The sequence below is a fragment of the Meles meles genome, chromosome 19 (assembly GCF_922984935.1).
Source record: "Meles meles chromosome 19, mMelMel3.1 paternal haplotype, whole genome shotgun sequence".
Lineage (NCBI taxonomy): Eukaryota > Metazoa > Chordata > Mammalia > Carnivora > Mustelidae > Meles > Meles meles.
Window position 1 is genome coordinate 1,735,841 of NC_060084.1, and position 27,331 is coordinate 1,763,171.

General features: G+C 65.5%; 1 protein-coding gene across 1 annotated transcript in view; it reads right to left on the reverse strand.

The window, feature by feature from the left end:
- The window catches only part of JPH3 (junctophilin 3), a 70,670-nt gene that overhangs the window by 30,508 nt on the left and 12,831 nt on the right, over positions 1 to 27,331 (reverse strand). The window contains exon 2 of the mRNA XM_045989053.1: positions 9,772 to 10,549. Within this exon, the coding sequence (XP_045845009.1) occupies positions 9,772 to 10,549 (778 nt within the window). The remainder of the gene's footprint in view (positions 1 to 9,771; positions 10,550 to 27,331) is intronic.

Below are 27,331 nucleotides of genomic sequence, written 5' to 3' on the forward strand. Positions count from 1 at the left end.
CCCCCTGCTCTGGAGGGATGGGAATCTGGGGGCACCGCTCACCCCGCCGCCAGCCCCTGTGAGAGACCGGCGGCCACTCGCTCCACAAGGAGCAGGTGCTCTTGGGACAGCGGAGGGAGGCCCGGGGGCAGAGCTGGACGGTAACGTCTACACACCCACAGGAAGGGCCCAGGGCTGGGGGCTCCGGGGCAGAGGCTGTGGGCGCCAGAGAGGCTGAGGTGAGATGGGAGATGGGCTGCCGTCCCCCTGCCTCCCTGACACGCTGTCGCCGGCTGGGTGCTTGGGGACAGCCGAGGGCGGGAAGGGGTGAGGGTGCCGAGACGCTGCCCCGTCCTCCCCCGAGGGACCCACCCTGGGGAGGCCCCGCAACTAAGTCTCCAGCAGGCGAGCTCAGGGGGGCCTCGGGGCGGGAGGGGCTGGGTCTCCCTGGTGGCCACCGCAGAGACTCGGGTCGGTCCCCAGGCTGCATAGCGCCCCGAGGCCAGCACTGCGGGGTCGAGGGCTCAGAGCTGCCTGGGTCAGCACTGGGTAGCTTCATGATCGGCTCCGGAAGGGTCCCTCCCTTGGCGCCTCCCCAAGCCCCATCCCAGGACCCCCCACCGCTGGACACTGAGGAACAGGGCGGCAGGCAGCCCCCCGCCCGGCAGGAGCCCAGCCTCACGCGGGATCTAGACTCCGACAACCGAGCGTGTCCAACGGGACCAAGAACACGACTGTTAAAGCCGCAGACGGCAGACGGTGTCCCCACACACAAGCGGCCGACGAGCGTGTCCTTATCCTGCCATCGTCACCATCGGGGAGAGGCCCCCACACAGCCACGGGGCGGCAAGCCGCGGACCCACCACGACGAGAGGCAGTGAGGACGGGAAGAAACCAGAACCCACCGCGCCGCCCGCGGTAACATAAGACAGGCAGGCCGCGACGGCGAACAGCATGGCGGGTCCCCGAAGCGCTGAACCAAGGACTGCGGCTCCCGGGCCCAGCGACTGCGCTCCCAGATGGACGCCCGAGCGAGCTGGACACGCGTCTGCACAGGCTCCGTCGGTGACCGTGCACGGTGGCAGAACTCATCCCAGAGGTGCGGACACGCGTGGGCGCTGCTGGCGGGAGGGCACGGACACCTGCGCCGCGAGGAAGAACGGGACATCGCAGGGATGCGCAGTGGCAGGAGGAAACGGGCCGAGGCTCGCCCGCGTTCACCACACACGAGGACACGCACCCCTGCGCCGCCCCCTTCCGAAGCTGGGGCAGGGCTGGTGCACCCGGCCTCCCCCGGCAGGCGCCGTGGCTCCCCCACTCCCGGTCCCGCGGGGCGGCCGTCCGGGCACCGGTCCTCCGCCGACGCCTCACGCTGGAGGTGCTGGAGGTGCACGTGCGTCCCGGGCCGGCCGCTCTGAGACCTTCCCAACCGAGCCGACATGCGTGCCGGGAGCCCATGCGGCCTCCTTCCCTCCGGACCCAGACCTGCCAGGACTGCCGGGTGCCGACGTGAGCGCAGGGCAACCCGCCGGAAACGGACGTGAGCGCAGAGGGAAGCCAGCGCAGCCCCTTTCGTCCTGCAGGATTTGAGACTCTGTTGCTTTTGCGAACGAGTCCTGAACACCACCGCCAGCTCCCAGTTTCCACCGACCCGGGTTTGCAGAAAGCCACGAGGCATCAAACTGCCCTGCAAGACCCCGTGCGGCGCACGTGCAGGGGCACTGTCTGCCAACGGTACGGATCTTTCCACAGCAGAGAACCAGCTCCGGGACGCGCCCCTGCGGTGAGGCCCCCCCTCCCCCACCAGCCACGCCCCCCCTTCTCCCACCGGCCTGGAGGCTGGGACTCTCCGCGGGGCTGGGCAGCTCACTGCCTGGCAGAGCCCGTCGGCGGGACTTGGGAGAGGCAGGGCGAGGCCCTGGGGGTCACCATCTGGGGGCGGCGGCGGACAAAGCCTGAAGCTCAGGCCGGGGGAGTGGCCGGGGCGTTTTGGAGCTGTGGCCTCTGTAAGCCGTGGCAGGTTCCGTCAGTGCTGAGATAACCCCGACCGTCTCGCCATCGGCGGGGTCTACCACCCCGCGTGCCTCATGGAAAACTCCAGGAAAGCTAAGGCAGGGCCCCGGGACCCCAGGAACTGAAGACACTTTGTGGGGAGGGGAAAGGGGGTCTGAGCAGCCGAAGCAAGTGAGCAGTGACCTGGACCCCAGCTCTCGGAGGACAGCTGACCGCGGGCAGGCGCCGGGACAGCAGGAGGTGAAGGACCAGGGAACACGGCGTTCGAGGCGCGGGAACAGCCTGGCCGCGGCGCAGCATGCTGTGGGCTGAGCCAGGGCCCCCACCCCCGGACTCACCCCCGGACTCACACCCACCCAGAACCTCAGCGTGACCTTACCTGGGATGGGGTCTTTGTAGATCGAATTAAGAGGAGGTCAGATTGGGTCACGCTGGCCTTTAGGCCAAGGATGTGTCCTTGGAAGAGGGGACATGGATACCAGCACAGGGAGAGGGCGAGTGAGGACAGAGGCAGAGACGGGGGGACGTGGCCACCAGCCAAAAAACCCTGGGACCCCCGGAGCAGGAGGCAGAGAGAACCCTCCTGGCGCCTCCGGAGGGAGAGCAGACCCACCGCGCTCGTTTCCAGACCTCTGCCCCCCGAGCCGGGAGAGGATGTTCACCTGCTGTGTTGGCCCCCCCCCCCCGCGGGCGGCACTTTGTCACGGCAGCCCCGGGACACGGATCACAGGGAAGGTCAGGAGGGTCCCCCGGAGGACCGACGGTGCGGCATGGCTTGGGCGCAGCAGGGACACTCGTCCTTCCAGAACCACGGCGGGTGCTCGGTCAGCCGGCTACACCGCCGGGAAACAAGCCCCGGGGGGGTGGCTCAAAGTCATCGTTCATTCCCGCCGGTGCGTCGGGGTCTTCCCGGGGTCCCCACACCCAGGCCCTGCTGTCACGGTGCTGGAGCCCAACGGGGCGAACTGGGGGCCGGCCGCCACGTCCACCCCAGGCCACTGACCCAACAAAGCACACGGCCGAGCCTCTAACAGGAGGAACCCCAAAGTCCCATGGCAGAGGGCACGGCCAGTGAGGGGACGGCGGAGTCGGGAACAGACGTGAAGCCACCGTCATCTGCTGGACTCTGGCTGGACTGAAACCACACTCTCGGGTCTAACGTGGATGTGGCTTCCCCGGCTCCAAGGGCGCGGCTTACTCGGGGGGCATGGAGGCTCGGTGACCATCGAGGGGTCAGGGCAGGGGGGTCACTGTGCTCTCTGCACCTGTCCCCCTGCCTGCTCTCACATGCAGGGGAAGGACAACCCAGCGTCCCGTCTGTCCCTGCGGCCGCACCAGGCTCCTGCTGCTCCCGACTCCTTACACGGAGCCGAAGACACGGTCTAGGGAGTTACGAGCCTTGCTGGAGCCCAGAGAGCCACACGCAGCAGGACCGCGCACCACGTCTCTCCAGGAGGAGGAAACAGGATCCCGCTGCAGCAGGAGGGCTAGGGGTCCCACTGAGGGGGGGATGTCCCATAGTCACCAAGTCCGGAGACAGATCGCTGAGACCGATTTGAATCCCTCTCTCAGGGCCCTGTAGGAGGCCCTGAGCTTCTCCTGAGAGGCGGGGGGCTCAGAGAGGATGGGGGAAATGGCCCCCAGCCCCACTCTGGACCGTGGGACCTGGGGGAGGGCTCTCCTGGATGTGGCAGCGCGGGGCTGGCTTCCTGTTTCCTTGTCATCCAAGGTGCCTGTCTGGGCGCCAGGTGGGATCACTGGCTGGGGCTGAGTCACAGGCTCTGGGCCTTCTGTCTGACAAGTGGGACGCCGCGGAGCAAAGCAGGCCACGAGCCTAATCACATCTGACAGCCCGCATCCCCTGACCCCGCGTGTGAGGGCGAGGCCCCACGGGGTGCGGTGGAGCATGGAAAGGAGCCAGCCCCTTCCCAGGATCGAGCACCCCAGTCCTGAGTCTCTCCTCCGGTTTTCCTGTCCAGAGGCCAGAGCCAGAACAGATGGCTCTCGCCCACCAGAAGGCCTGTCCTAGCAGGTGGTCGGCCCTCCTCCGGAGGCAGGAAGCGCTCGTACCCTGCCCAGAGAGCCCAGCTCCGCAGGGCCTGGAGGAGCGGGCCACCTAGCAGGGTGGGAAGGGGACGGGCTCGCCCATTCTAGAGAGGGGACCGGGGGTGACACACCCCGCCCTCATCCAGGGCAGAGGGCACGCCCTTCCCAACGCGTGCGGCACACACGGCAGCTTCTGTCTCTGGACGGCAGACGCTGGGGTCTCAGCAGGCCGGAGTCACAGGGCGGGCGGTGCTGGGCCCTTCTAGAACCTGGGGGTGCAGGGCTGAGTTACCTCCCTTCTTCCAGCGGCCACATCCTCGGCTTGTGGCCACGTCACCCGCCCTTGCCTCCACTGGCGGTCCCCTCTGAGCCCACGCGCACCTGCTCTGGGACCCTTGGAGTCACACCGCCCCCAAGCCCGCACGAGCCCCTCCTCTCCAAACCCTTCACCACGTCTGCCAGGTCCCTTCTGCCGCGGAAGGTCACATACCCGCAGGGTCCAGCGGTCAGGAGGGCGGCGTCTCTGGGGTATCGCCGGCCTCGGCCACGGACAAGCCTCAGAGGTGGAGCTGCCCGTCGAGGCCGCCCCGCGTCCTGCCGCAGCCCCTCCTCTCCCCAGCCACAGCAGACCGGGCAGCCCTCCCGCCAGGCCCCCCCAGCACCAGCACAGACTAAACGCACGCATCTCAGCCAGCAGGGCCGCTGCAGGAGGCTGCAGGGCTGAACGGCCAGCCGGCAGTGGAGGGGACAGACCCAGACTCTGCGGCCTTGCCCCTAAGACCGAGTGTCCGGACGCGCCCAAGACTCATTCAGAGAGTCAGGGCTGGACCCACGTGGTGTAGCCATGACGAGCACACAGGTCCGGAGAGAAGCGAGCCACGGACGGGCAGCCCCATCACGCAACAGGAAACTGCAAGAGTGTGAGACCTGTGTCTACACGGACACGGAGAGAAGCCGGACAAGAGCGTACGGTTGTCAGGGGCTCCTGGGGGGCGACGGACTCTTAGTCTTAACTCGGGTCTTGATCTCAGGGTCGTGAGTTCAAGCCCCCGCTGGGCTCCGTGCCAGGCAAGAGCAGGCGGGCCTGGCGGCCGACACCGATGGTGTATCTCATTGTGACCGGGCACTGTGTCCTCAGCATCAGGGCCTGTCCTCGGCCACGCCGCCCATGCGACTCCCCTCCCCCCAGCCCCAGCCCCGCTGGCAGGGACAACCCCCACCTCGGAAGGGCAGGCTGCCCGGCAGGAGGAGCGTGAGTGCGCGGAGGTCAGGGAGCCCTGTCCGCCCGAGTGCGCGGAGGTCAGGGAGCCCCGTGTCAGGAATGACGTCCGCCGTCCAAACGCCTGGACAAGGTCCCTCGCGTCTCCTCCCCCCTGCAATTCTACCCACTCAGCCAAGCGTCCCAAGACACACACCTCCACCGAGGGCCTGCACACCTGTCTGCCCTGCTGGCCGCTGCGAGGACCCAGCCAGCCTCAGCACACAGGGACAGGCGCCCGCAGCCGCCCGGCCACCGCCGGCACAGAAGCAGGGATGCCTGCCCTACCCTGGGGCCTCGGGGCACGGCGCCCCCTTCCTGTCTGCACCCCCACCTGGGGCTGCCCCGCCGGGACAAGAGCCCCCCTGAACGGCTCAGCCCCCCGCACCTCCTCACCCCTCGCCCCAATCACCACAGCCGCTCCCCGGGGACTGCTGGCTCCAAGCGCCAGGCTGTGGGTGTCGCACCAGAGGGAAGCCAGCCCAGGGAGTGGGGAGCTGGGACAGAGGGCTCTCGGGTCACTATCCCTGCCCCCTGCCCAGCACATCCTGGCTCGCTGTCCCCGACCAGCCTCAGTCAAATCAGGAGCAAGTCCAGAGGCGCGCCTGGCCCTGTGGGGTCTCGGGGGTAGGGGATGCCTGGGAGGGGGATGTGCAGCTGCGAGCTCTTACCCTCGTCGGCACGTGCCCACCCCTCCCGGGCCCTGTGCTGAGCACCGCGGACCCCACCCCGGGTAACCCCCGCAACGCAGGATGCCGCCGGGGCCTCGGCCTCCACCCCCCGTGGAGCCGGTGACTGCCCACGGCCGCACGGTGAGCCCTGGCCGTCAGGACCTGGCCCCACCCGCGCGATGGCGGGCCCCGGGAGCTGGGACACTAGAGGAACCACGTGGGAAAAATGCCGTTCTTGCCTCTCAACTCTGCCAGGAGGCGCAGCCTTGCTGGGCCCGGGATGGACGGCTCTCCTCCTGCCAGAATCCACGGGCACCAAGGAGCCTGGGGGTTCCCTCGGTCCCCACGGAAAGGACAGGTAGCTGGGGTGACCCTAGCTGCTTGGGCGTCTGGCAGACCTGTGTCCTGCCCCCCAAGGCCACGGCCACTATCACACCTCCAGGCTCCCAGCCGCTGCCGATGAGAGCACGTGTGGCCCACGTGATCGGCCACTCACTCGTTCCCTCCTTCGCTCGTTCGAAGCAAGCACACGGAGCAGACGCCACGGTACACGCTCTTCCAGCCCCCAGCGCCTCGGCCGTGACCGGAACACCCCTGGCCAGGAGTCCACGCCCCAACAGAGCGAGCAGTGACAAACACCTCAGCCCTTCAGACCACGCCGCACATCCGCAGACAGCTCTCCGTGGACACGTCCGCGTGGCTCCACAGAGGCGGCAGGCGGGGACCCCGCTCGCGACCACCACTGGGAGCCCCTGAACTGTCACAGGCCCTGACCACCCTCGCCCTGCAGACACAGCGGGGGGGCTCACCACAGTCCGTTGCCGCCTTCTCAGCACCCGGGGAGCTGCCCTGCATCCCGGGGCTGCCCAGGATGGGGGGACAGACCGGGATGTCACCCCCAGCTCGGCACCCACCAGTGCTTTCCTCCACGGGGAGCCACGAGAGCCGCGTGACAGGAGGCAGCCTCTGGACACCGTGGTGGACAGCCTCCGGGCCAGGAGTGGACAGGTTTGCGTCCTGACTTCCGACCAGCCCCCGGCGGGTCCTCGGGAAGACCAGCGGCTCTGGTGAGACCGTCAGGTTCCGTCCTCGGGCCAGTGCGCTGCCGGGAGCGCTGCGATCGACTCATCACGTCTGCCGCGGGCACCGGGAGGGGGTGGAGAGGCGGCAGGCACGGAAGGGACACCTCTGCCGTCCCGTGAAGGACACTTTGCGGAAGGGCCGGAGCGTAGTGTGGGAGGCGTCTACACTGAGGTCCACCGGAGAACTCGTGGTCTGGAACAGGCTCCTCCGGGGGCTCAGGGTGTCTCCCGCCCACAGCAGGGCAGGTGGCGGCCATCAGTCACGACGGGGGGAGAGGACGCCACAGAGAGTCACAGGGGAAGGACAGCAGCACCTTCTGCTCTGACCACGGCCCCCCAGACGGACCCAGCCGGCGGGCCCTGACCCACCCGTTTCCTGTCTCCTGCAGCGCCTCCGCCCGGGGGGAGCTGGCGGGTGCAGCCTCCCGGGGGTTCTGACGAATGCAGGTTCCCAGGCTGCGTCCAGACCCGCCAAACCAGCAGCTCTGGGGTGAGGCCCCGCCTGCGGCACGTCACCACCCCTGGAGCTGGTGAGAGCAAGGATGGCCCGGAAAGCTGTAAGGTTCCCAGATGAGGAACCCAGAATCTTGGGGGGGTGGCTGCCGGGCTCCACGTGCCTTAGAGCCCCGGGATACCCGTGCATGGAGCGGGGACGGGGAACCAGGCTGCGGACACTCCCCCGACCCCACTACCCCTTCAGCTGTGGGCCCACATAAGGGGCCCCCACCCAGAGCTCAAGCTCTGGGTGCCATTGCCCCACCCATGTTTTCCAGGAAAGCCCGTGTCCCCATCCACTGGGCAGCTGTCCCCACAGAGCTGCCCCCGGGGGAGGAGACACCGCACCGTCTCTCGCAGACGTCGCTCAGTAACCTGTACCCTCCCGGCACCCAAGGAGGGACTGGTGGCCCCCCTCTGTGACCGCCCACATGGCCTGGCTGTCTCTGGGCCGTGACAGTGACCACAGTCCGCCTGGGGACCACCCACCCTGCAGCTGCCAAGGCCACTTCCACGCTCCAGTGGAGGGGGGCCTTGGGGTGTCTAGCCAGGCCCCCCACACAGGCTGCAGGCACTGTCCATCGCTTCATCCCGTCCTTCCACAGGGAACCCAGCCCAGAGAGGGAAGCACCTTCCCCACGCTGGGTCTGAGCCGGACCAGGGTCTGCAGCCCCCTTGAGCTGACCCCAACGCACGGAGAAACGTCACCCGAGTTCTTAGACCTTCACTCCCGGTTCACGGACTGAAGCCAGCCCCGGGGGAGCCCGTCAGGTGTGCGGACTCTGAGCTCAGCCCGTGACATGATCTCGGGCCCCTATTTCTGTGGGATTTGTCAGAAAACTTTCGTGTCCCACATGCTCAGTCCCAAGGACATTCTCCTGGTGGCTGGACTTTAACGTCACTTCTGCAGGAGACCCGGGGGCCGAGAACAGATCCGCAGCCGGACGGGAGCTCCCACAAGGACCCCGGATCCCCGATCACTCAGTGCCCCAGCCCTGGAATGGCCTCTCGTCCGTGGAGGTCAACAGACCACACGACACAGCTGAAAGGCGGGACATACACCGAACACCAGCCTGTCACCATGGCCCACCAGAGCCGCGGACGCCGTCCTCCTTCTATGCTCTGTGTTCATACGAGCAACTGTCACGTTTAGGAAGGAAAAAATAACGATCACACCTAATTTCATCTTCAGCTTCCAGGCGAGCCGTCATCAATGCGGGCCCCATTTGTTTCCATGCCTGGACGTGTCTTGGGGAGGAGGGGGAGCGATTTGGGACCTTGGTGCTCAGGGAGCAGCCGATCCTTCTCTTGGCTTCTCAGAAGGGATCTCCTCCCTCGAAAGCCTCAGACTCCGGGAGCCGCAGATAGACGCTAGCTACTGCTTCTGTTCTTCCGCTGTGGATCAAAGTCCACGGAAAACCGGAGCCCAACGAACTAAAACGTTAATTAGCAACAAGGTTGGGCCTTGTCCTGAGCCTTGACGGAGCCAGAAGGTTTCCTGCCCCTGACTGGGAACCCAGAATCATCCAGAAAGACGTGGGGGTCTGTTCTGCTAGACGCCTCTGGCCTGGGCAGGTGCACCCTCTAAAGCCGTCCCCAGGACCGCTGCCGACCTACCCCAGCAGCTCCAGGAGCCGGGCCCTGAGCCCCTCCTTCTAGCTCTGAGCCCGCACTGTGCACCGACACCAAAATCCCCCGGAGAGCTGACATGGTGCCCCCCAACAGCCAGCTCAGGACCGCTGCCCACTGCCCAGCAGCCCTGAGGAACCCCAACTCAGGAAGGGGCGTACCTCACACGGGCTGCCGGCCTACGGCGCCCAGGGTCACGTGGGCCTCTTGCCGGGCACTCCCAGCCGGTCCCTCCCCTTGGGGCTGTGTCCTGGGGCCCAGGGACAACCAGGGTGGCTTCCTCCCTCCCCCCAGCGCCCGCAGCGCTGGGAGCGCGACCGTGGCGACATCACACCTCTGTGTCGCCGGCAGAACGGGCCCCCTCCTTTACCCACGGCGACCCCACGGGAAACGCCAGCACAGGGGGCAGCGGGCGGTCTTCTCAGCTGGAGGAACCAACCAGCAGCAGCCGCTGGACCAACCGCTGCCCGGCCCCCCCCAAGAACCGCCGGGGAGCCCCCAGGTGCCCCGGGGCACCAGTCCAGAAACACCAGCATCTCATCCTGCGGACGGCCGCGGCCTGAGCAGACCGCCGCGTCCCACCCGCTGCACCACCTACCTGGAGGCGGCGATCTCTGCCTTCTGCTTGGCGATGGTGGCGGCCCGCTCGGCGGTCTCCACGGCGCGGTCCACCTTCTCGCGGATCTTGCTGGCGCGCAGCGGGATGAGGTTCTTGCGCTTGCCGCTGACGAGCACGTTCTGCTTGTACTTGCCCTCCTCCTTGGTGCCGTCGGGGAAGGTCATGCAGCCGTAGCCGTGCCGCCGGTTGCCGGCCCACTCGCCCTCGTACCGGAGCCCGTCGGAGCGCTGGCTGACGCCGAAGCCCGCGCGCTTGTCGCTCTTCCACTCGCCCACGTAGGTCTCGGTGGTGGTGGCGTCGATGTCGTCCTCGATGGCGGCCAGCTCGGCCTCGGCCTCGCCCAGGCTGATGGTGGAGTGGACGTCGCTGGCCGTGGAGCTGACCGTGCTCATGCCGGCCTCGCTGCGGAACGAGCTCTGCTTGCTGCGCTGGCTGGCCAGGCTGCTCTTGGACTCGGACTTGCGCAGCTTCAGCCCGCTCAGCAGCGAGCGCCGGAACAGCCCCTTCTTCTTGCTCTTGAGGATGTCGGAGTCGCTGTGGGCCACCAGCACGAAGCCCCCTCGGGACACGGCCGGGCTGCTGGCCACCGCCGGGGAGGCGTCGGGGTGCAGCGCCGCGCCGTTGGTGTGCTCGCTGCGCAGAGAGTTGATGGACGTCCTCAGGGGCGAGCGGATGACCGCCGCCATGCCGTAGGGGACACTCTGCCGCACCCCGTAGCCTTGGCGCATGCCACCAACCCACTGGCCCTGATAGGTCCCTGCGGAGAAAAAGGAGAGAGGGGTGAGCCCAAGGGCATTGGCGGAAGGGGACGGGACACAGCAGATACGGCGGACCAGCTGCCGTAGTTCTGTCTTAGGAGACGGAGGGGGACGGAACACAGTAGACCAGCCGCCGTGGTTCCGTCTTGGGACAACATGGTGAAGTCTGCTCGGAGGCAGAGAGACCGCAGTGTTTTCATGATTATTTCACCGATGGTCTTTGGTAAAGACGCTTCCACTGTGCTCTCCACGGTGGCCTTCCATTCTCCTGGAAGTTGGAGAGGGGAAAGCCAGGGGTCTGACGCGGCTAGGGGTGAACCAGAGCTCCCCACACATGGGCAAAGGCCCAACGCGGGAAGACAGGGAGGCACCCAGTGGAGGAGGGAGAAACAAGTGCTGCCGAGTGGCCCCCAGCAGTTGTGGGGCCTGGGACTCCAGCCACGGGGACACAGATCCGGGCTACAAACTGGGTGGGAAGAGGCTGGTCTGGGAGGTGGCAAGCTCCCCGTGGCTGGAGGCATCCAAGAAGGTTTGGAAGAGCAGTAGGTGGGACACCTCAGCATGCGGGACACGAGGGCCACCAGCAGACCTGACACGCCCAGAAGAATCCAAGGGGGTGTTCGCACACCCAACTCGCAGCGGCATCACTCAGAACAGCCAACAGGTGGGAACGGACCAGGTCTCCCTCTACGGACGAACGTGAAACCCAGACGGGGTCCGTCTGCACAGTGGAGTATCATTCAGCCACAAAACTGCCGCCCACTACCGTGCGGGTGCCCTGGAGGACTCGGGGAAACAAGTCGGTCCCAGAAGGACACATGCCACGCGAGAACCTGGACAGGAGGCCCTTCCAGCAGTCAGGTTCAGAGACAAAAGGGCGGGTGCCCGGGTCGGGGGGAGGGAAACGGGTTTTGTTCTCTGATGGGGTCAGTTTCTATTTGGGGTGATGGAGAAGTCTGGGAAGTAGATAGACGGGGAGGCTGCGTGACCCCGGGAATACCATGCCGCTGAACCACACAACGAGCGGTTAAAACTCCAGATTCCCCAATGTATAGAATATCTCACCACAACAGAATAAAAAGGAAAAATAAACCAACAAACGCAGGCTCGTATCCTTTGCTCTACTTACTAATTGCGTGATGGGAACCTCTCTGACCCTCAGTGTCCTCGTCCATAGAAGGACGCTGAAAGCCCTCATGCCGTAAGTCACTGGAGGAAGAGGGCGGCCCCCAGTGTGGAGTCCGTCCTGGGTTCCCAGACTAGGTCTCAACCCAGGTCCGCCGAGGGGGTCCCCACCCTGGAAGGGCTTTACACTCTTCCGACTCCCTGTCACAGGGGCTACAAACCAGAAACTCGCCAATATACAGGTCTATTTTGTCCAACAGTGTTCTTATAAAAAACTAGAATTATGGGGCGCCTGGGTGATTCAGTGGGTTAAGCCTCTGCCTTCGGCTCAGGTCATGGTCCCGAGGTCCTGGGATCGAGCCCCGCGTCGGACTCCCTGGTCCTCAGAAGCCTGCTTCTCCCTCTCCCACTCCCCCTGCTTGTGTTCCCTCTCTCACTGTATGTCTCTCTCTCGAATAATAAAATTAAAAAAAACAGAAACAAAACTGGATGCCAACATTTCAAAACCAAGACGTTTCACACAAAGTTCAGCTCTTCGTTCTCCTACAGTTCGAGGATCCGGGAACCCTAATCTTTGTTCCCAGAAGGCAAAACAGAGTTCAGTTCAGCAGCGGCCGCCTCCTCTAGCAGAGTGCGCCCTCCGGTTTGCCCCACGCCCCACTGCGCTCTACCGTCTCTCACGCAGGCCCTCCCCTTCACATGCCCACCCCACACCGGAGGTAAGACACAGGCCAAGTGCGGAATCCAAAGCCTAGCAGCGTGGCCCCAGAGACTTCAGTCAGGGGTCTGTCACTCCCGTCACCGTCCCCCACAACCCCAAGGCAGAACAAGTCCTGACCACTCGAGGGCTTGTCTGACACTTGTCCTCACGGCCTGCCCTGACTCAACCCCTACCCCTGCCTTTCAAATCCCACCCGATCCAACCACACTGCCCGCCCCCTGCAGTAACACCATGGGGTACCCCGGTCCACAGAGCTGAGCGCACTCCCACACAGGACCCGTGGCCTCCAGGCCAGCATCCGGCACTCCACGACAAGGGGATGCCCGGCTTTGGGGGACACGTCTCCCTGCCAAGCTCCCCAGAAGGGGCGGGCCTTGGGTTCTGACTCCTTCTCCTCACGGCTGGTGCGTGGCCTCGATGGGGAGAGACGTGGCCGGGGCAAGGAGCCAGGACAAGGGACCCGGAAGCTGTGTGCTCCAGCAGACAGCAGCCTGTCCGTCAAGACAGTGACTCACACGCGGGTGCTGTCTAGGAGCAGAGCCGGAGACCAGGCTCCCCTGCAGGGATGGGGGAAGGAGGAAGGAGCCGCGGCGACGGGGGTCTCCGCCGTGTGCGTCCTTCAGCTCAACCCCACGGACTCACCCCACCCCGAAGGGGCGGGCTTCTGCGCCCCCACACCGCCCGGTCATTTGGCAGCCCCAGCGCTGGGGGGGTGTGCCCTGCTGGGGGAGGCTGTCCTGCACCCACTGCCCCGAGTGGAGGGGCAAAGCGGAGCAGCAGGGGTGCTCCCCCCCTCCTCCTCCTGCCCCTGCCCTGACCATGCGCTCTTCCTGCCGTGGGCTGCCTGTGCCGGTGGTGGGCGCCTTCCCGGGGGGACCCCAGCAGCCCACAGCATCTGCTGCACCGTTCCCGGAGTCACGCTTGCCGTAAGCGGGGGACGGTCCTGGGGGCGGGACAAAGGCAATGGCGGACTCTGTCACTCCGCAGGCTCCGTGGGGCCACGCAGGACAGAGACCCTGTCCACGGCTGGCACCCGCGAGGGCTGTGAGGAGGAACCCGGGACCAGGCGCCGTGGGGGTGGGGAGGCCTGGGGGTAGCGGGTCCATTCAGGCTGCGGACTCCCGTCCTAGCTCAGGCTGCAGACTCCTGTCCTAGCTCAGAACAGGCGGACTCCCGTCCTAGCTCATGTGGGCGGACAAGCTGCCGTCGCTGGGACTCTCTCCCCGACGCCCAGGATGCTCCTTCTACTTGTGGCTCGGGGACAGGACCATCAGATGCGGCCCAGGACGCTGAGTTAAAGCTGAGTCTCTGGGACACACTTACACGAGAACTTTGGGTGATGATCTGAAATTCGAGTTCAGCTCGGTCTCCCGTAGGTTTTTTTGCTGAATCTGGCCACCCAGCTGGGACCTTCCGTGAGGACACCTCGGGATCTGCAGACGTGGGGCACGAGGGACGGCAGGCCCCCTCCCCAAGAGCAGGACCTCCTGTGAAGGAGGGGAACCTCACCCCTGCCCCGCACCCCTCCTTCCCCTCAGAGGAGGCCGAGGCTTGCCGACGAGGAGGAATTTAAAAAGGTGTCACCCGTGTGCAGAATGGGGCGCGTCCACGCAGCGGAGTGTCACGCGGCCCAGGACTGGGACGCCGTCACACTGCTACAGCGAGGACGGGCCTGGGGAACGCGACGCTTCTGTGAAATCAGCCCGTCCCAAAGCACTAACGCCGAGCGGTTCCGACCACACGAGGCCCCCGGAGGAGCCGGGTCCTCGGAGACGGGCAGTAGATGGGGGGCGCGAGGGCCCGGCGACAGGGCTAGGGAGCGAGCGCGCCGGGGGACAGAGCCCGGTTCAGGAAGGTGACAGAGCTCTAAGGACGATGGTGTGATGCTTACACAGAGTGAACGCCCTTAATGCCACCGAACCGTACACTTTAACACGGTTCAGATGGTAGATTTTCCGTCTGCTTCGCCAAAATCTGAAAGAGGAAAGCAGCGAAGGCCTCCCAGGAGCCGCAGGCATAGGCTGGGGATGGCTGCGACGGGCAGGGGCTCGGGGAGGCGTCCGCGGGACAGACCTGGGTTCGAGTCCCGACAGCACACTTTCCGGATCCGTGATCGTGGAGAGTCTGCTTTAACCGCAGCGTCCTCGTGCGTGAGAGGCGGAAGACGGCCGAGCGGTGCGGCCGCGGGGGCAGGTGCAGAGCGCCAGCACTCCAGGAAGCCTTCCCCACCCACACCTTAGGGAGCAGGTACCCCCGACTTTGCAGGTGAGGGAACGGAGGTCCTCCCGGGCGGGATCCAACCCCAGGGCCCACCGTCCTTCCCACCCCCCCAGCACCCCTGTCCCGCCACGCTGGCCTTCCACGAGCCACGCGAGTCTGCGGGAGGAGGGTGTGGCCGGGACAAACCGCGGCCTCTGCGACCCTCAGTCCCCACAGCAGTGGAGCGACAGCGACGCTCGGTCCTGCACGTGGGGGTCTCGCGCTCACGCCCTTTAAAGAAAAGGGGGGGCGGCTGCCTTCACATGATGTGGATTTCACATCAATTTTAAAATCGGGGCAGAGAAATGCACAGAAACTTAGTGGGCAGTAGGATTTCAAACTCCCCCAAACTAGGCACAGGGAGACTTGACGGAGCTCTGGGGGCTCAGAGAGCAGAGAGACGTGGGCTTTCAGACAAAGTCCTGCGGCCAACAGGGCCTGGCCGAGGGAGCCCAGAGCAGGGGCACTGCCGGTCAGGCAGCCACAGCCCCGATCTGGCGGCCTGGGGTGCCCCGTGCTAGGTCCGCAAGTAGCACGCACACGTGCTTGGGGATGGGCTTGGCCGGAGACTGCGGTTTGGGTCCACGTGCACGTCTGTCCCCGTGGGACCCCATCTCTGAGGCTGGGGCGGGGTCAGCAAGAAACTGCATCGTGGAAACGGCAGACCAGCTTGGCGAGGACCCGCGTGGGAGCCTGGCCTTCATCGCCCACTGCCGAGCTCAGGTCGGAATCATGAGGACGGACCCCAAACAGGCCTTGGGAAGGCGGCTTCTCCCAGAGAAGGCCCCCTGCCCTCCCTCCCAGCCTCCTCCCTGCACCAGTCCTCCGCCTCTCCTTCCTTCCTGGGGCTGGCGGAGTGGGGGACACACGGTTCAATTCCAGCCCACCAAGTCCCAGTGGCTGAGTCCAACTGGCTGTTGGCAGAACGTTGATGCAGTGTCTCGTGGTTTTGTCCGACACCCCACGCAGCCCGTGTACGGAAACGCAGGAGTCGGCTGCCCCGCAGGATGCCGGGAGGGTCCCCAGAGCAGGGCACTTTCCTATGAGCCCTTCCACCCCGACCCTGGGCCACGGCCCCTCACAGAAAGACACCACGATGCAGAAAGATCACGGGGGGCACCCGTTTCCCTCCAGGCAAGCTCGGGAAGGCAGGGGACCTGCCCCCGGATCCCGGCACCCACTCCCCTGCCCATCACAACGAAGATGAGGGACGGATCCCCCCATTCCAGCCCCTGGAACTTGGAATCAGGAGGTCCAAGGGCACCTGAGGTGAGCAAGCAAATGTCCCTGAACCTCGCTCACGAGAGCCAACGACACTCACTCGCGAGAAGAGAAACCGGACGAGGCCGGGGGGTCTCACGCCGGCGCGGCACCAATATCCCCCCATGGGGCCTGCCAAGCCCTCCCCGACCCTCCGACTTGGGCGCTACGGCTGGAGCTATGTTCCTAACCGGCTCCCCGGGAGGCAGACACCGCGCTTGGGACCCCAGGAGGGTGGACAGCTGGTGTGGCCCAGGCTGTGCCCTCCCCTCCAGAAGCTTCCCTCCACACTGGACAGGCCTGCGTCCTACAGGGCCGATCCCTCCTGGGGGCACCGGACGCAGCGTTGCCCCTCCTGTCGCAGGTGACTGGACGCCAGACTGTGGCCACGCGCCCTCCCCCCGTGGAAGGTCAGCGGGGAGCTGAGGAGGCCCGCGGGACCACTTACTGCCAGGGGAGGAGAGAGAGCGGTGGTCGGGGTCTTCCTCAGTGCAAGACACGGAGCTGCGACACCCCTCGCTCCTTCCAAGCCCAAATGTCCCTTTGCCCAAACACTCCCTTCGATACCACCAACCCCCCCCCCCACCGCCGTCTGTCCTCCGGGTGTCAGGGTGCCCAGGACACGTCAGACTGCTGTGAGAGCCCCACGCTGAAGCAGCGTCTCCCTGCCAGTGACACGGTGTTTACAAGCTCCAGGCTCCTTTGTCCTCAGGTGGACAAAACACCCCGGGGACGGGGAGACACACAGGGCCCCCTCCACCCCCGTGTCCCTGCCTTCACGCCCAGGGGCACTCACAGAGACACCCATCCTTGCACCCCGGCCTTCATGTCCGGCATGGGGGACGCACAGAGGCCCCCCCATCACGGCCGGAGGGGACGCACGGAGCCCCCTCCATCCAGGCACCCTAGCCACGCTGGGTGGGCAGAGGGACCATCTGACCAGCAGGAAGGCACCCCGAGGAGTCAAGCTGCTCCCATATTTCCACACACAGGGGCAAGCCCAGAACCCCCAAGACAGGCAAGACCTTGAAACAGGGAAAGCCAGTGCTTCCCACCTGTGATTTTAGGGGGTAGTAACCCCAGTTCCAGGCATGAACTTTGACCTGCAGAACCAGCACTGTCAGCAGAGCCGGAAATGTGCACCGGCCAACACCCCCCCGGTCGGGGCGCCCCGGGGCGAGGGGCGTGGCAGAGGCCGGCCAGGAGGGGACGAGCCCAGGGACGCCCAGCCCCCGGGGAGCAGAGCCAAGGCGGGAGCCTCTCTGCACACGTGGGCACACTAAGTTCTAGAACCTTCTTCCATGAGCTACCCTGGCCTGCTTTCCACCGTGACATCCTTAGTGACGGCCGCAGCCAGCCCAGCACGGGAAGGCTCCACGGCACAGAAGCTGCGAGCCGTGGTCTGGGGGCTACTGAGGTCGTTCCTCATTTCTGAGAGCTTGTCGTCGTACGCAGCCCATGTCCTCAGGACGAACCCCGGGAATGAACTTGCTCGTTCCAAAGAAGCGTCCGGGTTTTTGACACGCTGCCCTTGGAAGAGACCCCGTCTGAGCGACCACCTCCCCTTCATCACCAACACCACGAAGTGTCATTTTTAAAAATCCACTTTCGTGGGCGCAGAAGAGATGCGGCGGGCAGGGGTGCGGCACGCCTCTCCCGCGTCGCACTCGTCCCCCCGGACCCCAGGACCAGCCGCACCTGGCAACACGGCCTTTGCAGGCAGGACCGCGCTGGAATGAAGGGAGGCGACAGGCACACGGGCAGAATCTCGACGCCGCGCGCCATCGGGAAACACGTCAAACCCACAGCGGGACCCCGCCTCGCGCCCACCAGCGCGGCCACGGTCAAACCCCCGAGAGGTGGTGTTGGTAAGAGCAGGGAGAGCACGGAACCCCTGCCGCCGCCGCCGGGCGCGCAGACAGTGCGGCGGCCGCGGTGAGGGCGTGCGGCTCCCCCGGACCTGGCGGGGCGCGCGACAGGGGCTCTGCACACCGCGTTCTCAGCCGCCGGGAAGCGCAAGCGAGCCAGGGGTCCGCGGACGGATGGGGGAGTGCGGAAAATGAGGTCGACCCAGGCCACGGAACACCACTCAGCCCTAAAAGGAGGGAATCCGGACTCGTGCCAGGACACGGGTGAATGTGCAGGACGCTGCGCTCGGGGAAAGATAACTGCCGCACAACTCCACTTGGAGGAGACACTCGAAGCAGCTCAGATGCAGGACAGAAAGCCGGACAGTGGGTGCGAGGCCGAGGGGAGTCGTTAACGGGGCAGGGGCCTTACGGGAAGAGCCTGCTGGACGTGGACGGCGGGGACGGCTGCCCGACAGTCTGCGTTAGTACCAGTGAACTGCAGTCTTGAAAACGGTGCGGACGGTAAATTCCGTGTGGTCTTTGATCACAGCCAGAACTAGGAAGCTGTTAGTCTGGGCCCCAACCCAGTCGATCCTGCGAGAAAGGGGGTGAAATCGGCGGTGTGTGCAGAGGGGGGCACCCGCGTGAAGACGGGGTGAGTGGCCTCGGGAGAGCCCCACCGGCCGGTGCCTCGGTCTGGGCCTCCAGACGGGACCCGACAAACGGCGAGGGGTTACGGGAGCCCCGGCAAACCCGTATAAGACCCAGAGTGCGGAGAACACACAGCCGTTCCGTCCTGTAGCACGCAGAAAGACGTTTCCGGAGACACAGACCCAGAAAATCGCACCTGGGGGTCCCCAGGAGAGAGGAGGCAGACACCGACTTCTGGGAGGAAGTCCCTTTTCTGAACAGAAACCCCGCCGGCCTTCCCAGGCAGTCCAGGGGTAGGCGTCTGGGATGGCCCCAGCCTGGCAGGGCAGAGAGCCTTGGGAGGGGCGGAATGGGGCCAGCCGGCCGCTCGGCGTCTCACTTTAATAACTGGACTGCGAGGGGCGGCTGCGAGGCCCAGTTGGTTAAGGGTCTGACGCTGGTTCAGGTCAGCATCTTGGGGTCCTGGGAAGGAGCCCCAGAGTCGGCGAGTCTCTCTCCCTCTGCCCCTCCCCCCCGCTTGAGCTCACGCTCAAATAAAATATTGAAACGATAACACCACCACCCCGCCAGGGGCCGTCAGACGTTTGGAGAAAGCCTCCGGCAGGAAGGAAGACCCAAACATACAAAAAATGCAGGGGGGAGAAGGAGGGATTGGAGAGAATCATGAAAAGCACGGAGTGCGGAAGACGCCGGGAGCCCAGATTACATCCGTGAGGAGAGAAGGTCCTGCCTCCACAAAGAGCAAATAAACGCAACGACGACAAAAAGGGAAAGTCAGGGACAAAGAGCAAGCGCCTGGAAATTCAAGCATGAGCTGGATGAATTCGAGAAAACTCCAGAACCTGGAACAAAAAGAAGAGGCAGGCACAGTAGTGAGAGGAAAACCAGAGCCGGCGCGCGTCAGCCGGGGCCCCAAGCCCGTACAGCAGGGGTTCCCGGACGTTACCGAAGACGTTCGACAGCTCCGAAGGGCCCGGGCCAGAGGGGATCCCGGACACCAGCACGACGAGGGAAAGGTTCCAACCAACACTCGGCGTTGCTGGTTTCAGGACCCTCCCCCACCCCGCCCCAAGAATGAAGGTGCCAAACACCGCGGGGGCCCGGGGACGCCTGTGCGTGAAGGACGGAGAATCGGATCGGTGCAGGCCTCCTCCGCAGCAGAGAAACTGAGCCGTCTGGGGCAGCTGCCCCCGCCCCAAGGTTGGGGCGATGTTGGCCTAGAATTCTGTATGCGACCCGTTGAGCAGCGAAGCCACTGAAAAAACCTTCTGGGAGCCCTTGCTCGCAAAGCTGCCGCAGGACGGCGGCCAGCGAAGGGAGGGAGGGAACCACGAGAAAGCCAGAGGTGGGGATTGGCACAGGGGAGGCCCAGGAAGCAGAGGGGGAGGCGGGGACAGACACGGGACTCTGGAGACAACGAAGGGAAATCCAGAAATCGTGTAATCCACAGAACGTGTGTGTACATACGGGTAGACGGCGGGGAGACTCTGGAGCGTGTGTCCACGGAAAAGGCGCCCGGAGAAGCTCAGGAGCCTTCGGAAGGCGGCGAGGGGTTGGGGCATGGCAAGCGCCGTGCAGCTGGGAGACGGCACCAGTCAGGCAAACCGGGTCAGCTGCGTGCGGTGGCGTGGAGGCGAGCAGCGGGATCGGCCAGGGCTGGGCGCCCCCGGACGCGTTCGCCTCGCAGTTACGACCGAAAACCCTCTGCGGAGCACACATCCACACCCGACAGCGAGGGCACAAAGTTAGCGGCTCGACGTTCTGGGCAGGTGGGGCCGGGCAGGGCCTGGGTGTGTGTCTGGGGCCCTGACGGACACCTGCAGCTCTGGGCACACGTGTCTTGATGCAGGTGGAACGCTGAGCGGGGAAGGGAAGGGAGGGACATTGGCAAGCGGGTCCCTCAGCAGTCATCATGTCCTCACCGCTCTGGCTGTGGAAGCCGAGGCTCGGGTAGGATTCAGGCCTCGTGGGGATGCCGCCGTGGGGCCCCGCTGCCCGCAGAGGACGCCAGCCTGCTGAGGGCTCAGCCTGGGACCTGAGCAGGCTGCTGGGGAAAGCTGGAGGAAAGGGGCCAAGCCTCACCCAGGTCAGTGGTCTCCTTGGGACGGAGGGTGGGACACGGGCCGGGAAGCACCCTGGGGTCGGAGGCCACAGAGCAGAAGCAGATCCCCGCGGAGAGCAGCAAGCCCGGCCTTCACGTTCACGTTCTCCCTCGCTCCAGCCAGCAGAGACGGGACCCAGGTGTGGGCAGTGCGCCCGGCCTCCCAGGGGCAGGGGGCAGGCACGAGGAGCCACCCAGGTGGGGGGCCACAGCGGAGTGTGCTGGGGGCACAAAAGCCAGGGACCAGCCTCTCCCCGTCCTCGGCGTGGGGGTCCACGGCAGGTGTCCACACTGCCCCTCCACTCCCCACACCGGTCCATCACGGGAAGAGGTTTTGTTTTGTTTCGGAATTTAAGCGCCGTTTCAGGATCACAGAAAGACTGAGTGGGAAGCACGCAGACCTTCCAGATGGCCCCAGGCCACCATTTTGTTCCCCTGCGTTCACTGGTCCCAGTCATTGGTCCAGTATCGATGCCGACGTGCATGGTTGACAGCAAGAGACACGCGGGGGCCCTTCTGTGGGTCTGGACAAACGCGCCCCCACAGAGCCATTCCACTGCCCTACAAGTCCTGAGTTCCGCCTGGTCCTCTCTCCCTACAACCCCAGGCAGCCACGGACCCTGGCACTGTCCCCAGTGCGTTGCCCTGTCCGGTGTCCCAGAGCAGGGATGGTGCACAGTGAAGCTTTCCGGGCTGGCCTCATGCACGCGGCCCCCAGCCCCGGAGGCGTCCGGCTCCCCGGGGGCCTGCGTGCCGTGCATGGTCGTCCACCCCCGGGGAAGGGCAGTTTGCTGCCCCCAAGTCTGGGCAGTTATCAGTTCATGGGAAGTGCTCTTCCACAGAAGGAAACAAAAACCTCGTTTCCAAATAAGGACTGTTCCTTCAAGGATCTTGGTCGTCACGAAGACGTCCCTGTATCCGTTCCCGTCAGCGTGGATGAACCTGGAAACCCCTGCTGGGGAGCCCCGCGGTTAAGAGCCACGAGTCCGGTGTCTGAAGGGCGCGGGCCGCTGCGGCTTGCTGAGCCGTCATGGTAGACGGCCACATGTGGTCATTCCACGCGGGCCACGGGGGTGCAGAGAGACGAGGGCACTTTCCCCAGATCACAGAACAGGGAGAGCGGGGAGATCTGACTCCCCCTGCTTGGCCCCCAGAGCAGACAGGAACCTCTGGCCCCTGACAGCCCCCATCCTAGGGGAGGCCCAGGCTCTGTGAGGTCAGCCGTGCGGTGCAAGTCCGAAGTGGCAGCGGGTCTGTGGACCCCAGCCAGGGGTCCCCATGTCCTTCCTTCCAAGCCGCCCTCCCCAGGGAGACCGACTCTGCTTGCCTCGTCACCCTGACCCCACAGGGGAGAGCGGAGGCTCCTTTCCCCGCCAACAGGAAAGGCACAGCCCACACTGCCCAGGGCACACCGGCCACGCCAAGGACTTCTCCGGCTGAGTGCCCAGAGTCACTGGGCCAAACTTCCGACACGGAGGACACAGCTGGGTGAGGACCCTAACCAGGTGTGCCTGATAGAGACCCAGGCCCGGGTTCTGGACCGTTACCTCCACCGCCGTCAGAAAGGGAGGGGAGTCAGCAACGAGGAACACGGGCCCCAGCTCCAACCACACCCGTCCCCCCAGGCCTGCTGGTTCTCACACCCCGTGCACAGAGCCGCTCACGCAGAGAGGACTCGTTCTAAGGCCCGGGAATGGTTGGACAGGCAGGCTGAGAGGACCTGGTCATCTCTCCCACCAGCTTCCAGACCGCCATCCTGCCAGGCCTCAGGGAGCGGGGACTACCCGTGCCCCCAACCCTGACTCTGCCATCCCGAAGAACACCTTCGCCAGCCAGAACCGAGGCCGCACAGAGACGGTGTTACTCCGAATCCCGCCGTCCCGGGAACACCTTTCCTGGGTCCATGCTCCCCCTCGGGTCACCCAGCAGGCTTGGAGGCTCCATAGCCGCCCGAGGCCCACAAGATTAGTCCCTCTGAGGTCAGGGGTTAATGGGAACACTTGGATGGGGGCCACGGGCAGGAAATGAGGGCTCAGTCCTTCTCCAGAAAGGGCCTCCACCAGAGTGGTCAGAAGTCGGGCAGGTCTGAGCATGGCCACACGACCCTGGGTGGATTCCTTGACCCCTGAGCCTCACCTGTCTCCATCTGTGAAATGGGTACAATGACAACATCGCCCCCCCCCCCGCCATGTGCTTCTTACGGGAAAATTATCGATTCATACTTGGAAAGCACTTGAGGATGGCGCTGGGTCCAAGGCAATCACTGTGTTTAAGTAAAATTCATCAGGAGGCCGCAGTGGTCTGAGAAGCAAGGCAGCAGAGGGTCCGCTGGAGGGCTGTCCGTGCGTCACGGCTGCTGGGTCCACCATGGGTCTCCTGGGCAGCATCGGCCCCACCCAGGGACTTGGTGAAATGCAGATTCCCAGGGCCCCAGCCCCAGTGAGACAGAGCCCCTGTAGGCGGGCGGCACCCAGGTGACCCTCCAGGTGACCAGTGCCCCTTGGGGCCGAGAACCCATGTTCTCCCATGAGAAGCACCCGGAGAGTTCTGGGAACCGATCGGACTCTCGGCATGCGCAGAGCACGGACCCGGGGGAGGGGGTGGCATCGGGGAGGAGGCTGGGCAGGAGCAGCCCCCATCACTTTCCTGTGTGCACAACGTCCTTCCAGAGCCAACCGTCTTGTCGCTGGAAAGCCGCCTGCTGGTGAAGCTCCCATCCGGCCTTCAGACAGCAGCCCCCGCCGCTCCCTCTCCCCCGTGTCGCTTCTCAGGGTTGGGGCATCACACACACCACAGCTGCACCAGGAGCCGGGCCGAGTGCCCCGCCTTGGGGGCTGCATTTAAGACGAGGCTCACAACGTGGCTTGTGGTCCATCACCCCAGACATGCACCCACGGCCACAGCGGGACACAGGGGCTCCAACCCCCTCAAGGCTGTCACTAAGCCCCCGTAAGACCTCCACAGGCCTCAGTTTCCCGAGTTCTGGGCCAGAGGACCGGGGGCAGGTGGGGTGTACGTGGGGCTGCGGGTTCCCAGGGGCAGGCCTCCCACAAGGCCACTTGGACGCAAGTCGAGCTCCACCACCAGCCGTGAGGCCAGACGGGTTACTAACCCTCAGACCCCACGTCCATGAAAGGGCAACAGTGGTACCCAACACACAGGTCTGCAGCAAGACAGGGGCTGAACATGGGGACCCGGGGGGACCCGGCCAGAGAGTGAGGGATGGGGCCGCTGAAGACCCCACCTTCTGACCACAGCCCCCAGAAGCCCCATATCTGCCACAGCCCCACAGAGCCCCCGATGGCCACGGCCCCACAGAGGACCCTTGTGCCTGTTATCATCCCAGGGGGAACCCCCAGGTCCCTGCCATCTTCTCGGGGGTCCCCCAGAACTCTGTCACTTTACGCGGGTTCCCCAGAGTCTGCCACCCCAGAGAAAAACAGAGGGCTCCTCGGTGGTCGGTGGTCGGCGGGGCTAGTTTGCACGTCAATGTCATTTCCTTTCTCGAGACCTCTCCCATAGAGAGCGGGATCACGGTCCCTGCTCAGCTAGGGGCCTCCTCTGTCCCCCTCCCCACACCGAAGCCCCCATCTTCTGCAGCACGGGGAGAAGACGCCCCCTCCACGTGACCACACACCATCTCTGCCTGCGGAGAACCGTCCGGGAGCTGGGCAGAGACCACGCAGAGAACAAAGAACCTCTTGGATCTGGGATTTAGAGGGACAGAGACACATGACGGGAACACCACCGGCAGGAGGAGGCGGAGAGCAGGGCTTCGGGTGGGGGCCGAGGGGCAGGACTGTGGTGGGGACCACGTGCAGGGGACAGCGAGTGCCCCCGTGTCCCGCACAGCCGCCATCTCCAGCCCTGTTCGGGTTTTCTCCAAACACAAACTTTGCCCCGTCCAGAAAGAAATCCATCCCTCACCCCCTGGAGAGGGGGGGATGCCAGTAAGGACTTCTGATCTTCCAGAACATTCCTTTTAAAACTAAGCTGAGTGGAAATGTACAGAGGTGCAGACACTTCGGGAAACAGTCTGGCAGGTCCTCCAACAATGAAGCCGGGAGCCACCCTGTGACCCGGCAATTCCGTGCTTAGGTGCACCCCCAAGAGAGCAGACAACGCCCGTCCCACAGACACCTGCTCCCTCCCGCCCGCCGAAGGTAGGAAGGGCCCGGGTGGCCGTCAGCGGATGACTGGGGGAGCCGGCGGCGGCCCGGCCATGCCTGGAACGCCGGCAGGTCGTAGAGGGAACAGCTCTGGCCCGTGTGACCGCACGCACGGACGGAGGGGACCGTAAGGGGCTGTGACGCGTGTACATGAAAGGCCCAGGACTGGCAAACCCAGTGCAGAGGGAGGGTTCGGTGGCGGTGAAGGGAGGGGAGCTCGGCAGAGGACAGCTGGGTACAGGGTTTCCCTTTTGAGGCCACAAGAGGCCCTAAAGTCGGCCGTGGCGATGTGTGCGACTCCGGACCACCAGGAATCACTGGCTTGTGCGTCCGCAGCGGGTCTGGGGTGTGCCAGGTGGAGTCTGTCTGCACTGACTCTGCACCCGGCAAAGAGCGGCCCCGTTGTGAGGTGGACGCAGCCTTCCTGGGGGGACGTCCCTGCCAGTGGGAACGCACCTCCATGTCCCAGCATCGCCAAATAACAACCCTCCCCAATCCCGTTTCCCGGGCACCCTGGGGGGCTCCCGCTCTGTAGCCCAGGGCCCCCCATGGCCTGCTCAGTGTCGAGGGCCCGGGTCAGGATCCCCCCCAGGACACAGACGGGGACAGTCGGATTCCAGACATGAGACCTGCTCCCGAGGGACGAGGTGGGAGTGGAGGCTCCCAGCCTGGGGTGTGCAGACCCCGGGGGGCCCATGGATGGAACCGGGGGCTGCGGAGAAAGGACTCACACACTTTTCTCACTAGCCTCGACCTGAGATGTAGACGGGCAGCGAAGCACGGCAGTCGGTCGCTGAAGCTGTGATTCTGTCAGCGATGGAAACAGCACGTCCCGGGCAGGGTGGCTGCCAATGTCCTGGGGTGGCATTACCCCCCCCCCCCCCCGCAGGCCTGCCCCCAGAGCAGGGCCGACATTCGGGACGAACCTCACACCTATCCCGCTGGACGCTAGCGTGGCCCAGGCCAGGTCCCTGGCCTCCAGTCCCTGCCGGCCCCTGCACCCCCCCATGGACGCCAGCTCCAAGTTCGTGCCGGGCCTGGGGAGGCCCAGCCAGCCGTGTGTCCTTGTGCCCCCAGGACGCTGCTGCCCAGAGCAAGGAGGGATACAGGGGGGCTGCACAGGCGTCTCCGGACAGAGCAGCTCCGAGGGGAGACCGGGAGAGCAGAGGGAGGGGCAGCAGGAACCCGGCCGGCCAGCGGCCAGCACACACCCCTTCCCCTACACCCCTGTGAGGATTCCTTCCGGACGCCTGTCCCAGTCCAGGCGGACAGGCTCTGGACGTTGGGTTTTCCCGAAACTACTTCCTCGGCCACCAGCCAGAGTCCCTGAGGCTCACAGAGGAAGAGCAGAGTGAACCCCGCAAAGTCCGGGTCCTGCTCTCAGACCCGCACCGAACCACCCCGCAAAGCCCGGTCCCACCACAGGCTCAGACAACTCCTCCCTCCAGGGTCCCGCGGGATTTCCCGCAACGAGGAATAAACCAGACCTTCCCACCTCAGGGCGGACGCACTCCTGGGTGCCCTGGCTGGAGGGCCTCGATACCCCTGAGGGGGTTCTGGATGTTTCTACAGGAACTCCGCTGGCCGCCGTGGGTGGAGGGGAAGGCCTGTGGCCCTCCTGAAGAGCGGCGGCGCAGGACGGCACTTGGAAGCCCCCGGTGCTGACCCCTGCAGCCTCTCGGTCTCCCTCCCTATCTCTCTCTCTCTGTCTCCCCATCTCTGTCTCTCTCTCCCCCTCTCCTGGTCTCTCCCGCCTTCCCTTCCTCCCTCCCTGTCTGTCCGCTAACGTCCTCGCGCACCCCCGACCGGCGCACTCCTGCCCTCCTCCCCCCCAGCTCCGGCCTCCGGCTGACAGGACACCCCGCGCTGGTGGACACTTCATGGTCACGGTCTCCAGGACCGCGTCCAGTCCCAAGGAAACCTTGACCTCTGCTCTCTCCCTGCCACACTCTCTCGGGGATCCACAGCTCACTTCCTGCAGACGGGACCCTGCCCCGCAGACGCAGCCGCTCGGCCCCACGCTGTCCGGTGGCGTGAGATGCAACCAGGCCGGGCCCTCCGTCCCCGCGGGTTTCCAGGTTTCCGGGGTTTGGCTCTGGGCAGACCCAGAGGGTTGGGCTGCAGCCTCCACGGCCAGGGACGGCCCGAAGCCTCGACACGGGGCTGCAGGACACAGCCACGCTCGCTCCCCGTGCTCCCTCGGCCCACGCACGCTTACAAACCCTCCTCCTGGCGCATCTGGACCCCCCAGCCTGCCCACCTCTCCCCACCATCTCCCGGGGAAAGCCCCTCCCCTGCAGGCTTTCTCACACCTGCTCGTCCCTCCGGTCTCCCCTGGCCCAGCCCCTTCCATCCCACCAGCAGGAACGGGGAGTCAGGTAACAGGTGCACAGACACGGTCCCCTCGTCCCGGGGCCGGCTCACTGACAGGCACACAGCCAGCACTCACTGAACGCCCGTGTGCCGGCGCCGGGGCTGCTCTCCCCGGCTGGGGAAGCCGACCCTTCCGAGCCCCCACTGCACGCCCGCACGGCATCCCGACCGCCTCGCCCGTGGGTGGTGGTCCTGCTTCGTGCAGTCAACATCGGCTGGAGCCCTGCTGTGTGCCTGGCACCCCGCTCGGTGCTCTGGGGCGAGACAAGGGC